Source organism: Mastigoproctus giganteus, chromosome 11 (assembly GCF_048544385.1).
Source record: "Mastigoproctus giganteus isolate SK-2022 chromosome 11, ASM4854438v1, whole genome shotgun sequence".
Classification (NCBI taxonomy): domain Eukaryota; kingdom Metazoa; phylum Arthropoda; class Arachnida; order Uropygi; family Thelyphonidae; genus Mastigoproctus; species Mastigoproctus giganteus.
This window is the reverse complement of record NC_143585.1, coordinates 144,048,716-144,062,812: the sequence shown is the minus strand read 5'-3', so window position 1 is coordinate 144,062,812 and position 14,097 is coordinate 144,048,716. Positions and strand designations below refer to the sequence as shown.

Below are 14,097 nucleotides of genomic sequence, written 5' to 3'. Positions count from 1 at the left end.
CAAACAACTCAATGTTTGTTTTATTATTTAAAACGCCATATGGCGCTGAAGTTTTAGGTAATTTTATTAACTTTACAGCAGAGTGTGTTACCAATTATTTTGATTGGGACACGAATGAATATCCAAGTCCTCCGGACAAAGAATTTCCTTTTAACTAACAAAAAAGCAAACACAGATTTCAGTTTCCTTTGTTACTTAAAAGGAATATTTTAATATGCAGTTAGGTGTATTATAAAGATAGTTTTAAATTGTAAACTTTTTTTGTTTCGTTTATATATGTGTTGATCACAATTTTGACGACTTCCCTTCGTGTTATTTACAGACTGTGCACGTCCCTCGCCGCCCTGGGGTCGTGAGTAATTTTGTTTTGCTTTAGTTCTTTTCGGGACTTTTGGTGTGTTGTGCTATTCTGTATTTGTGTTTCTTTTGTGGGCGTTGTAACCATCTGTAAATTGTATTTCATGTTTCAACATGTACTAATAATGTTTAAAACGATGGAGAATGCAAATTTATTACCGAATGAATACTTGACATTGTTTATTAGTCTAAATATAAAATGTGCCACAAAAATAATCTGATTATAAATCAACTGTTCCCTGTTAAACACCATAATTTCTTTCCCCTTGCAGTTGCATTAAATCCCACGATTTTTTTTAATAAGTATGATTCTGATAATTCCAATAGACATAGAGGTGTCCTGATAGAACTCTAATCAATATTAATTTTAAGTATTAAGTTTTTAATTCACTAATTTTTCTGTGCTTTTCATATCTGTGTTTTTATCTTATAATTTTAAATAATTTCCTGCCACATCAATAAAATGGATTTTTATTTTATTTTTTCTGCTTTTTTAAAACATTTTTGGTTCGCGTTTATGTAGTAGCTTCTTTTTGGCGATTTTACTTTTAATTACTATCCACATCTGTTAAAGTGCACCATGTTTGCAAATGAGAGCAATTTCGGGCTCTTTGAAAATAAGTTGTATTCGCAGAATATTCTCCTAAACGAGATTATCCCAAAGAATTATCGATACTTAATCACAAACACATTTTTTGATGAAATTAGATAAACTCTTCTGTACAGAAGAAACGATCTGCCTCTAGCTTGCCCGGCTTTTCAATCCACTTCAGGATGAAGGCCTCTCCAGCAACTTTCCAATTCCTTCTGTTGTCCAACAGCCACCAGCATTTTTCGAAGTCAAACAGTTTGGCCGTATTGATGTAATCCGTGGGTGGGCCTGGTCCAAGTGTGTTTTCTAAAAGGGACACGCGCATTCTAGGACTTCAGGGGTTGATATACAACTGGCTACAGAAGAAAGTGGCAGAAGAATTGTCTTTTTGAGGTTCCTCCGCCTGGAAAAGAACAAAAAGAAACAATTTTATGAAATTCTTTGTAAAGATTATGGATTGTGTAAATATTCATGATTCATTTTAACTTATTCTTTTAAATAGAACGAAAGAAAATACTTATAAAGGTACACGAACTCTACAATACGATTTTATTTATAGATGAGTGCATCCTTATTTTCTTTTTTAGTCAGTACTACTTCACCCTTTTGTTGGCGGTCCCTTTCCTCATCTGAGCCCTTATTCTGCGGAAATAATCCTCTCATTACGATATGAAAAGTTAAATTTCGATATCTAATACGAAGCGAACAGTGCGAAGAATTAGCAGTCTTCGTAAAAAGTCACTCGAAAGTACTTTGTTTTTAAGTCTTATCTAAGAAGAGTTAGCAAACTTTTTATCTCATCGTCTCTTATAAAGTCTTGTAAACTGCTTAATTTCGCGAGAAAAAAATGGCGAACTTTGGCAGTGGAGGAAAAGAAACCCGAGAAACTTCACACAGAGAACAACTTTATTGTTTTCCATAGGTGATGTTCTTAGTGAGTAAGAAAAAAGAGAGGAAAAAACTCACTTTCGAGACTTCTAGTACAAATTATGTCTTATTCCAGCCCGGTCTGTGCGGTTCTAGAGTTCTAAGCTAGCGCGCGCTATATGAGAGCCAGGAGCGTAAATTAGCGGGGTTGCAGGAAGAAGGAGAAGTGACGGAGCCGTATAATGTCCTACATTTGTGAAATCCCAGCCTCTAGCTGCGCATGTAAATGTCGTTTTTTTTCTCCCAATGCAAACAGTGAAGCTGGGTGATCATTAGGGATGCTGGGAAGCCCCTGCACTCTGGGTGTGAGAGTGAATGTCCTGCAAGACCCAGGCCTGTATTCAGTCATCTGCAATTTCCAGAAGATGTCAGGCGCCTCCGCTGGATTACAGGGAAGGGATGATGAATGCTTCCGAGTGTGTGCTCTGATTGCCCCTAGCCCGGACAATTACAACATGGCAGCGCCCCCTGTGGGCGATGTACTGCTCCCTTTCTCGCCTCGCTGACCGCTCTTATGCAAATGGTTTTTTAATTAAAGGGATGAAAGGGTTGAAAACTGATCCCTACCTGGCTGTCGTTCGTCTATCATCTAGACGCTGACACTTGGGAGGAAGGAAAGAGGGAGGAAAAGACGAAAGAGAGAGAGAGAGAGGGGTTTCTAAATGAAGATACGTTGGAGATGTGCACCGCAGCAACACACCCGTCACGATCGGAGGTTGTACTTCTTCGGAGCAGCTGCAGGAGTCGGATGTGTGATTGTGAGAGGAATCTCTCGCACTTGATTGGGTGTTACTGAGCCGTTCAGGCTGACACGATGAACTGAGCGCCAGTCGTCAGAATTAGCTGAGATAAATGAACGGGATGCCAGCACAGAAAGGAGGGTTTAAACTACATTCATCTTCGATGGCCGGGGGAAACTTTCCAAGTCCCTGACGCTCGTTTTATGCCGTGTTTCTCAGTAGATTATTTCGCTCTGATAACGTCAAGATGGGGGGAAGACAAGGGGAGAGAACATTTAGTATCTGAGTGATTCGTTATCGCACACTTAGAATCCTTCCGAGAAGTTCTTTCCCCTTCTCCCCCGCACTAATCACGTCTTTCAGGGGAAAAAAAGAACAAAAAAAGGACACTTAAAAGCCATGTTGCAGTTAAAAGTAAATAGTATGCTTCGGAATGGGGTATTGATTTTCCTTTGTTCTGACTTCGTTTGTTTAAATAATATTTTTCTATAATATTTAGGCATAGACTAGCGTACAACTGACAGCGCGAATATCGGAAAAACAAGTTGCAAATAGCCATATACTCGTGCATATCTTATCTCTCTCTGGTTAATAAAAGAACTCGAGTGAGAGGACGACTCACTGGCCACCAGACGAGCAGTTCCCAGACACAGAATGCTAAGGTGGCAACAGGTAAATTGAAGAAAAGTAAATAGAATCCTATATCCGAATTTTCTTACACCACAGATTTGAAAGCCCTACTTTGTGACTTGAGTAGCAGTTTTCAGGCCTTCCCTACTCTTATTTCTAATTTATTTCTGTCGCTTAGACCCACCATAGTTGTAAAGTGAAGTTTCATCACATTTTTAGTCCAATAGAAGAGCACCGTGAACTCAGACCAACATTAAACTTGCCCAATAGTTTCGCTAATGATTTCTGTTCTTTTAATAGAAGACCAAAGCAGCCAGTTGATTTTTGCTTATTATATGTTTGTACTTCACATAAACATAAATAAATCGGGTTTTTCTTTTCCAATTTTGGTAAATCCCGGACGTATTCATCAATCTGGCCATAATGTATTTAAGCTTGTGCATGTTTTTGAAATGTTTATTTAGTTCTCATTAACTTAAGAATCCAATGTTCCCTTATTAAAATAGACGCGATAGTGTCTCCCAATCTGTGGTCAATGGACTGCTTGAGATCCAGGACTTGACAAAAAGACATGCTTTTTTTGTGATAGGCAACAATACCAAAATACAAGTTTGCTTATAACAACCTAACACGTGATACTGTTTGCTAAGTATGAGTACATATCATTTTAATTAATGAAATACCTATCAATATATTTACATGTATAGTTTATACCCTTTCTTGGTCCATTCTTCCACCTAAAATATAAAAGTGGTCCACATCTGAAAAAGGTTGGGAAACAGTACTCCGTGGAACCTTCTGAAAAACATTATCTGTACATACGGAGGCCATTGCGCTCGAAGTAATCACCCATTCTATCCATAATCGAAGGCCATGAAGAGAAAATGAAAGACCTTTTCATTCTGATATCTTCTTTACTCAGAGAAATACGATTTCCCTCTTCGTGATGAACGCAGCAGATTTTGCGGTTTACCATTGGTCCTGATTCAGCCGAGTTGAGAAGAGCTACAGTTGGGACGAAATTTAAGTTTGATATACAATAGATTTTTTTAAAATTTATTTATTTATCTTCAGATGCAAAGACTGGGCATATCAAAATTCCAACCTTCTTCAGCAGTATGGAATGTAGAGCAGCATTAAGAGTTTCAGCATTTTCTTAATCGATGATTATCTTACCGGGAATGAGTGAAATCAATTAGATTTACTTTCTTAAGGCGGATATTCCTTGGAATCCCTTCAGATAGGGCCTCCGATCAAGATCCCATCATTCTTTTAGTACAGTTACCGAACCAAAATTCAGTTAGACTATTGTTCAAACAACGCCAATTGCTGCCTACTCAAGCTTTCTAGACATCAAGTGCATCTTGGCGACATCAGAAATCCTTTGGCCAAGTTTAGAAAATTGTACCACTGACCTTAAAGTCTTATTACTAACAGTGTTAGCCTAACACTGTTGATGAATTCGAGATAAGCAGCATCTGTGCCCAATCACTCAGACGTCATGCTTAAGTGCCTCAATTCGCCCTCCTTTTAGTAAAGCTTTACTAAAATCCTAAATTTCGGTTCATTTACTGTCACAGACCAACGGATCGAAATTAATGAAAGCTGAAATTCCGTTTTATTAAAATGCAATGGATGTAACATTCTAGAAAAATGCCATTGTATCTATTTGTTTAGCATATAGCGCTTCAAGTGCAGACCGAGAGCAACTTGGTACGGTATAAACAAACAGACCTAAAGGATACTATGATGTGGTGGTTACAAAGGAACTGGATGCAAAAAATAAGTTTGATATCATCTACTTGGATTTCAGGAAAGCTTTTGATAGTGATGCACATGCAAGACTACTGTGCAAATTGGAGCAGTGTGGCATTAAGGAAAAGCTGCTGCTATGCATAAAGGGATGGTTGAGTGGCAATCAATGGACACTGCTCTTCATGGACTAATATTATTAGTAGAGTTCCGCAGGGTTCGGTTCTAGACCCATTGTTGTTTTCTATATTTATCGATGATATTGAAGAAGGCATATCAGGTTGAATGTCCAAGTTTGAAGATGATACAAAGGTTTGGCAGGGTGGTTAATAGCAGTAATCTGGGTAAGCTACTGCAACTAGATATAAAAAAGAAAATAGGTAGATCGAATGAGAAATGGCAGTTGAGTTTAACATTGATACATTCAAGGTACTTATTACGAATAGCAGTAACCCCAGATTAACGTAACAGCTGTGTGGTATTATCACACTCAGAGTAGTGGAGAATGAAAAAGACTTGGGGGGAATTTTGCAGTCAGATATGAGGTTCTCTGAGCAGTACAGACAGGCTGTCAGGACAGCTCATGGGTTTTGTCAATAGTATACAGGAACTTTGCTAGCAAGGATAAGGAGGTGATTATCCCATTGTTGAAGGCAGTGGTTAGGCCTCATCTTGCATACTATTTACAGGTTTGGAGGCTTCATTTTAGGAAGGATATAGAGTTGCTGGAACTAGTACAGAGAGGTTAACGAGATTGGTGACGGAATCAAAGGAGGGGGTCTTACCAAGAAAGGCTTCAGGTCTGCAGATTGCAGCGGCGTCTAGAGACTAGTCACCTGCGAGGTGATTTGACTAAGGTGTTTAAAGCTTTGGATGGCTTGAACAAGCTCAATGCTGATGGGATTGTTCTTAGCACAGAGGGGACATAAATTCAAATTGAGGAAAGATAGCTGTTGCAGAATAGATGTGCGAAGTTTGCCTGCAGCCAGCGGGCGGTTGATTGCCAGAACAAACTTGCATGCCATCCGTTGGAATTGAAGGAAGAATTAGGCAAATTATTGGAGGGAATGGATTGGTGAAATGGCTGATGCTGTATAAGATTGCTCTCTTGCATCGTTTGCCACTACTGATACTAATTGATGGCCAACCCGTCTGTTCGTGTTTTTGCCCTTGCATGTAATTGCTAGTTCGCAGCATGGAGCCAAAAATAGTGACACAGAATCGATCAAAACCTTTTCAGCAGTTTTATTAAATACTGATTTTTTTTATTATTATTATTGTGCCGTAAGCTAGCGAGCATAACACAAGGCAATTTTTAAGAAATTCATGTTAGCCATATTAACTTAGATATTATTTTCCTTATTTAAACCTTTTCAGATGTACATATTTAAATATCCTTTTGAATTTTAAATAATATTTAGTTTTGGTTCACTTTTGCGGTCAAGAATGTAATCGAAGTAATATCTGAATTGTGCTTTTTTTTGGGGGGGGGGGGAATGTTCATTTGTTTGTGTGGACTATTTAGAATAAGCGCTGATGACACCTAGGTTATAAAGCGTGAGTACATCGCTTCTGTAAAGCGCATTTATTCGTTGGTCAATTTGCCTATTTGGCAGTGATTTAAAAGCTTCCCTGATTAACAAAAAAACCCATTTAACCCCACCCCCCCGAGGCCAACTAGTTCAGGAATTGTGGAAGGAAAAAAATTCATAAAGGTCCGTTTCATCCAACAGAATTCGAATTCAAACTTTTTTCGTACAATGTGGAAGAGTAGTAATCTTAACTTTTAGAATAAAAAAAAGCATTAACTCCACTCGATGAACAGATGAAATTACAGTTCATTGGCTCCTAAGTTTAGTACAGTTACGCTGAATAAGTTCGAAAATATCCAGATAATTTTTCCCTAAATTCAAACCGCTCCAAACCTCTTTGGGTTCTGCTATCAAATCTGGAGAAAGAAAAGATGGATGTTATCCCTTCTTTCTTCTATTTATGTTCTCCTTAAAGGGATAATGTCCCTCCTTTTGGCTGCCTTATCATGTCTAAAGAAAGGTTAGAACACAGCTTAATTCACAACTGCAGATTGCACACTTTTTGGGGCTTGCGTGACTGTCCAATCATTAATTGTTAAGCATTAGAAGTTCCATTCTACAAGTACATGGGACTCATCGGTGATAAGTCCAGATCGTTCTCGATGGGGCTGACTGTGTCCAGAACAGCATTCGCAAAATACCTTTTGAAGGCACAGTTTCTTGAGATTGGAGATGGGCATAGGAGAGTGTTTCAGGGATCTTTCTGCGATTGCAAAGTAAAATGAAAAATAGAATGTATTGTAAACATCCCATTTTGCATTTTAATGTATCAGAAGAGAACTCAGAGTTGTAAATTTACATCAGTTTTTAATTCCAGATTTTTTCTTAACATTCTTTGGTATTAAAGTCTAAAAATTTCTTGAAGTGTTTAGGTGAGGCTATCTCGCTGTTTCCATATAAAACAGCTACCCAAAAAGGAAAGAAGAATGAATGAATAAATTCACATTTTATTAAATGCGAATGTATAACAAAAAGCTACGTTCTTCGAAAGCAACAATACCGCCATCTCTTAGCAGCTGATGGAAATAAAACTTTTCTGGAGAAAAAGTCAGTCCAGCGAGTTATAACGGATTACAAAACAAGCAAAGCGAGTGAACTTTTCAGAACAGAAAGCTATGCCTTTATTTATAAGCTTATTTATCAATTTATGGAAAAAAAAAACGTTTTAAACAGAAGTATTAAACAAAGCGATATCAAAGTAAAAGTATTTAGAATGATAACCAAGCCAAAGATCATGAAAAAAAATATAAATATCATAAATCAGTTGTAGCAGAAATACGCTCAATACTACAATAACATGGGGTAGTTGTACATTTATTCACATAGTCTACGATTGCTTTTAACTGCCAACCTTTGCTATGAGATAATCATCAGAAAGATGAAGAAAAATATAAAGAAAACGACAAAAAAATTGTATCGTTTTTGAAAATATAAGAGGATAAAAAGAAGTAGTAATTTTTACAACTTCATTATAGAGATTAACCCTGTGGCATTTATCCATTAATATGAAAATCCGAGACATATTCTTATCCAACTCTAACGCAGTTAATGAAGTACAAATATTGGAATACTATCCGATATACAACAGTGTACTTAACGAGAAATTTTTGAGGGACAGTTTTTATATCGTTTTCTTTACTCATATTCAAATCTCGACATAGGCAACAGCATTGCGAATGACCTTTTTCCATTTAGCGCGACATTTTTTTATTGAACGTGGAAGAAAGCCCATAGGAACACTGCCAGTCACTTAATTTCTTCCAGTTCTTCTTTGGCCCGGTCCCAAAAGAAAAAAAATCCATCAAGTTAAAAAAAATTGGGCTCTCTGTAAACCACTTCGTTGGCCCACGTCTGCCAATCCATCTGTCTAAGAAATGCGAAACTGGTGGAGCGCCGTTTTATAGAGAGATCATTTCTTGTGAATGCGAGCAACGCATGACTTCAGAAAAGCAAAATTTTGAAGCATAGCAGTCTTCTGAATTTACTATAATCTGTAAAAGACATGGGCCGAAAATGTGACATAGGTCATCCAACGGAACATTGTCACTTTGGGATGGTTTGGTTCTTCTCCTCCATCCACTGGCCTGCCATTCTTGTTCTCGGTAAAGCTCCCACAGGTATTGTGGTTACCATGGTTTTCAAAATGATCTGTACATAATGATAAACCAGTCCCGTTTCACGCCAGCGCGCACACATTCTCCAGTGGATTTCTTAGGACTTCGAAGAAGCATGTTGTACCACCTTAATTCCTCTCCAACATCGAAGTGGTTTTTCGACTACACTTTCTCTCAATTACAGGTCCCGTTGCCACCCACATTTCAGTCTTTGCTGCGTTGCTGATATCATTGTCCAGTCATTACTTAAAACTGTAGTGAGGATATTAAAATTATATTAAATTAATTCTCTACTAAACGTAATTTGGGGCAATTTAAAATAGGTAGCCCCTTTCCAATCGCCCATCTACTAAAGATCAATTGGGATGGGGCAGTAATTCATTCCTTACTGCTAGGATTGATTTTGTCGAGGAGGATAGTGCCTCTTACGCAACCCAGCCCGTGCTGCAGGTCAATGTCCACACGATGCACATCATAAAATCCTTGGAAGCATGAAGCTCCAGCTGCATCATTCATGTCTGGAGCGTTCAACCCTGAACGCGAGGTGTGTAATGTGACCTCTGCCAATAATTCACGACAGCTAATAGTGTTACGGACCAGCCTTTAAGAAAGCATTCACAAGATACAATGAGTATAAGAACGAATGATTTGCGTGAAGGAACTCCCGTTAGCTGTGACATTAGTACTCGTTATGCGTAAATGGCGCCTGGAAAAGCGAGTACTCAATTATTCCTCAACTGTGGTTCGGGACCTTTCTGTTGTTCAAAACTGTTCTATAATCAGCCAACGTAGTCAAAGTGCTGCGCTGATCTTTCCGATTAAAAAAGTGTCAATCTTATAGTGCAGGTTGTTATTGCATATAAAATAAATGTATTGCCATAAATGCCAGGAAAGTGCATCACAGCCAAAGGTGAGTGCCAATTTCCAAATTCTACGATACATTTAAGAAACTAATAGGTACTTGTCTTAGATCTTCTTGACTTCGATCTTCACTGGTGATTTCGATTATAATAGCTGTATATTTTAGTGATTTATTTTAATATTTTGAAACCTCGAATAAGGTTGGTTGGTATACAATCCCCCTTCAGGAGTATTGAACAGAAACTGTCATTAATTCCTCCCTCTAATCGAACCTTTTCTATTCATAGTTCTTTCCCAGTCCCTCGCTTAGACTTTTTCGGCAACTCAACGTTGCTCTATTCCTATTATCTGAAGACCACCAATACCTCAATAAACTGTTGATACACTCTGTTAACTGTAGGGGTGTGCGTGTGTTTTGTTATACTTGTTGATTGATGTAGATAAGACTCATTTTGTTATTATTCGTGTATTTTGTTATTTGATGAAAGCCTTTTTTGGCCTCGATGGGCATATATGTTGTCTCCAGTCAATTATGACTTCTTTAATGCGAAGGTCCCAGGTTTTGATTTAGATTAAGATAGCAGAGACCTTGAGTGACTACATGACTCTGAATTTTTTTGCTATGTACGAATGAATAGTGCTGTTGTTGAAAGCAGAGGGGGTTTGCCCAAATCTATGCGCTAGGTAGCTTTTGGTATGACTTATCGTGAATGAATATATCCATTTTTTTGTTGAGAGAACTCAGATGAGTCTATTTAAGGACACGTATTGATAGATTTAGACTCTTAAGTATTTAACCAAGTTTGCAACTACCCTATTAGGTATTGGGATTGTCTGAATGTGATCCTCCGATTTAGTAGTTAAGAGTAATTTTTAAATCATCCGCATATGAAATAATATTTTTGTTTTAAAACTGTTCAAATGCTGCTGCGAATGCGATTCCAGACAAATCTATTTTATCACAAACTGGGAACCTTCTGAAACGATTTCATTTCAACGCATCTAGATCTTAAATTGTGATTTCCATGCCTGTATACAGTAGGCAAGACGTGGCCTTATATAATGGACATATGTACACTGAAAGGACACTGAAATGGGATTCTGCTTGCTGCTATCGTAGTGGAAGTAAATGGACTGCAACATGAGACTGAAACTAGGTGGCAAATACTGTCAAAAGTCAATGCATGGGCATGGGTACAGCTGGCACACAAGTTTTACATGTGAAAGCATGGAAGAGGACGCGATGTCCCGGACTTTGAAGAGGCATGGTCGTTAGTACAACTTGGGAAACTGTTTATCTTCCTGAGTTGTCATAAACAGTTTGAATATCAAGTTATTCAGAGCATCTTCAAAAAAATTGAAGATGGGAGAGTTCTTCATGGAAAACATGAGAACTTTCATTACGTGAAACATGGAACATGTTTCACGTCACTGAATAATTGGACCTCTTTTCGAGAACACAGTTGACGGAAACATGCAGGATTTAATAGACCAGTTCATTGGGCTACCCCATGATGATGAATATTATTGTTGGTTCAGCAAGAGGGAGTGATTTGTCAGGCACTCAGTGAAGTAGTGGCAATCCTTGTGGAACTTCCTCGTTCATCGCCTTATTTCTAACAACTTGTGGGTCCCAAGATTTCCAAAATTAACATTGCTGGAATATAATTTGTGGGCCTTGTTTGAAACTTAAGAGTGCATAAAAATAATCCCTGCTACACATTAGAGGAACTGCAATTTAAACATAAAAAGGTGTCATCAAACATGATAAAAAAAAAAGTCCGTGCCTGCTGTAGTCAAGAAGGTAAACATTTTTAACTTTTTTAAATAAATATAACCATTCTACATAAAGTTAGCAATCCATTCTCTTAAAATGGATTGCAAACTTCATTTATTTGGTCCTCCGAGATTGCTCAAACAAATAGAAAAAAATGAGAGCGGTGGTAGCACTAATCCTAATAAAAGGCAAATAATTGATATAAGCTCCATCTTTCTTATACATTAAGTAAGTGAATAGATTATCGAAAAATTATCATTTATGATTCAGAAAACACTGGAAGGAATAACTGGATCTCCTAAGTCACTGAAAAGACTTAGATCAAGAGCCATGCTGGTCGAATCGACTTGTCCAAAATGCTCTGAGAAATTACTGAAAGTAAATAATTTTGGAAGATTGCGGGTCAGTCACCCCCTAATAGAACACTCAAGTCAAAAGAAGTGATCTCATAGGCGAATGAATCCCAGCAGATGAAATATTAGACGATCACAGGGTGAAAAGAATATCTTTATATAAGAAGGGAAACACCCCCTTCACACGAGCAGTTATATTAACAGTCAATGAGCCGCAACTCACCACTATTTTCAAAGCTGAATATTTAATATCCACACATCCCAAACTCGCTACGCTGTTTTAGATATCGAAAATTCGGCCACTCCCAAAACAGCTGCCGAATAATCCCCACTTGTGCCAAGTATCGATCCAAAGAGCATAACCATCGGCAATATTCACTATCAGAACCCAGAAGCCCCCACTACAAAGGGAATCGTCCTCTAAGTTACCTATAAGACCAAGACCATCCCGTGAATGTTGCAAGTGTTCTCTGTATAATTCATGTATTCGGAATCTCTTTGGTCTGTAACGACTTCTGATTTGTGTGATATCCCAGGATACTCATTTCATTGCTCTTCATTGCAAAAATAAAGAAATATTTCTTCACTGCTATTCTATGAGACCTCACCTCTTTCCTTTTGTGAATATTCATTTGTTCACACCAGAATTAGGGGTATGTTTAAAATGGCTTACTAAGAAATACATTTAAAAGCCGTAGTAGAAATTCAATTTGTGTGACAAAGTGGCATTTATTCTTATCTGTATATAAGTTCTTTAAGATATGCATTCTCCCTTCTTTCTAGAAGCTCTCAGGTTTCACACCTCGGGTTTTTCATCCCTGAAACCGATTATAGAATGTATGCAGTTAACGAATACACTGACGTCTTAGTTTTTTCGCATAGTGCGAATCCGTTTCTAACGTGTTGCATTTCTGGGCTTTCAAAGAAAAATGAGGGAGGGGGGAGGGGTTTAAAGACGAGTTTCGGCAAAAATAGCACGCGTGTTAATGAAACTCGAAACTTCCCCCTCTTGCTATCCAGAGAAAGGAAGAATTAATAGCGTGAAAGAAAGAGCGTAATAAACTTTTAAAATAGAAACTTCCTCTGCCCATCGCCACAACCATCCTACAACAACTTCCCTAGAACTTGGGTCAAAAACGCTGACGAACAACTAAGGGCCCAGAACGGTGATGATGGTAGATTACTGTTATTAAGTTAGATTCGGTAGCAATTTGCGCCATCTATTATCGGAGATGATGACGAAATATCTTTTTTCCCCCTCCTCTTTCTATCTTACATCTGAGCCAGTATGCTACAAAAATATAGCGCAATACTTGTAGTAGAACAAAATAGAAAAAGGAGCACAATGAAAACTGTCTTTCTTCAGTGCTCCTCTCAGCTTTCGGTTGAACCTGGAAAACACGAACAACGTAACTTCACGAGGAAAAAAATAAATAAAAATTAGTTATAATATCCATTCGATAATATTAACACTGGAGGAGTAACCCTACGGACCACACCCGTTGTTAGAAATAATGCACACACCATTTTTATTTATGAAAACTCCAAAAACGAAAAGTATTGGAACCTTTAGTACTTTGTAATGCTTGAAGGCGCATTTGGGGAACAAAATTCCTGGATTCACCTATAAAATTTGGGATAGGTGCTGAAAGTAGTTCAAGACGAAAAAGATTTAGGTTTTACGACTCGATCTGACATGAAATTTTCTATGGAGCATAAAGAAAAAGCAAAGAAGACACCTGGTGTCTTTTTCATGATTTATGGAACTTTTGCTAATGGGAAGAACGATGTTATTGTTCCTTTTTTACAAGACAATGGTTAGACCACATTTAGAATATTGTATTGAGGTCTAGAGACTACATCTAAATATGAAGAAGCTTCTGGAGAATGTTCAAAGAAGGGTGACCAGATTGGTGGCAAGTGCAAAGTGATGCACATGTGAAGAATGGCTGAGAAGGTGTGGAATGCAAAGATGGACAACTAGACACCTAAGACAAAAATATGATTGAGATGCATAAGGAGTTGGAGGTGTTGAGTAAAACTGGGTGTCCTGTGTATTTTTTTTATATTACATAATATAAATGAATCAAATCTTTATATAAGTTTTATAAGTTCAAAACATTGAGTAGAAACATGTATCCAAAGAAGTAAATATACGTGACCCTTCTTTGTAAATTGTAGGAGACGATTGTTGATACATCTCGATCATCTGTTTAGGGAGTTAGCAGTTGGCTTAAAGTTTTAATCTTCGTTAAAATAATCACTAAGTTCTGTAGAATAAAACAACTCGCATAGAGTACAGATTTGGGAATAGCTAAGGAATCTCTCTGGCTGTCCCCTTTGCTTCCCCCCCCCCCAGTAAGCCAGTCTTTTATTCCGAAAATGTATTTCAGGTTGGTCGA

General features: G+C 37.8%; 1 protein-coding gene across 7 annotated transcripts in view; it reads left to right on the top strand.

Moving 5' to 3' along the window:
- Nucleotides 1-14,097, top strand: part of LOC150078494 (one cut domain family member 2-like) — a 352,098-nt gene that overhangs the window by 186,076 nt on the left and 151,925 nt on the right. The window contains exon 3 of one of the 7 annotated variants that reach the window (XM_090385361.1): nucleotides 323-352. The exons of the other annotated variants lie outside the window; for them this stretch is intronic. Coding sequence (XP_090241487.1) covers nucleotides 323-352 — 30 coding nt within the window. The remainder of the gene's footprint in view (nucleotides 1-322; nucleotides 353-14,097) is intronic. 7 annotated transcript variants of the gene reach the window in all.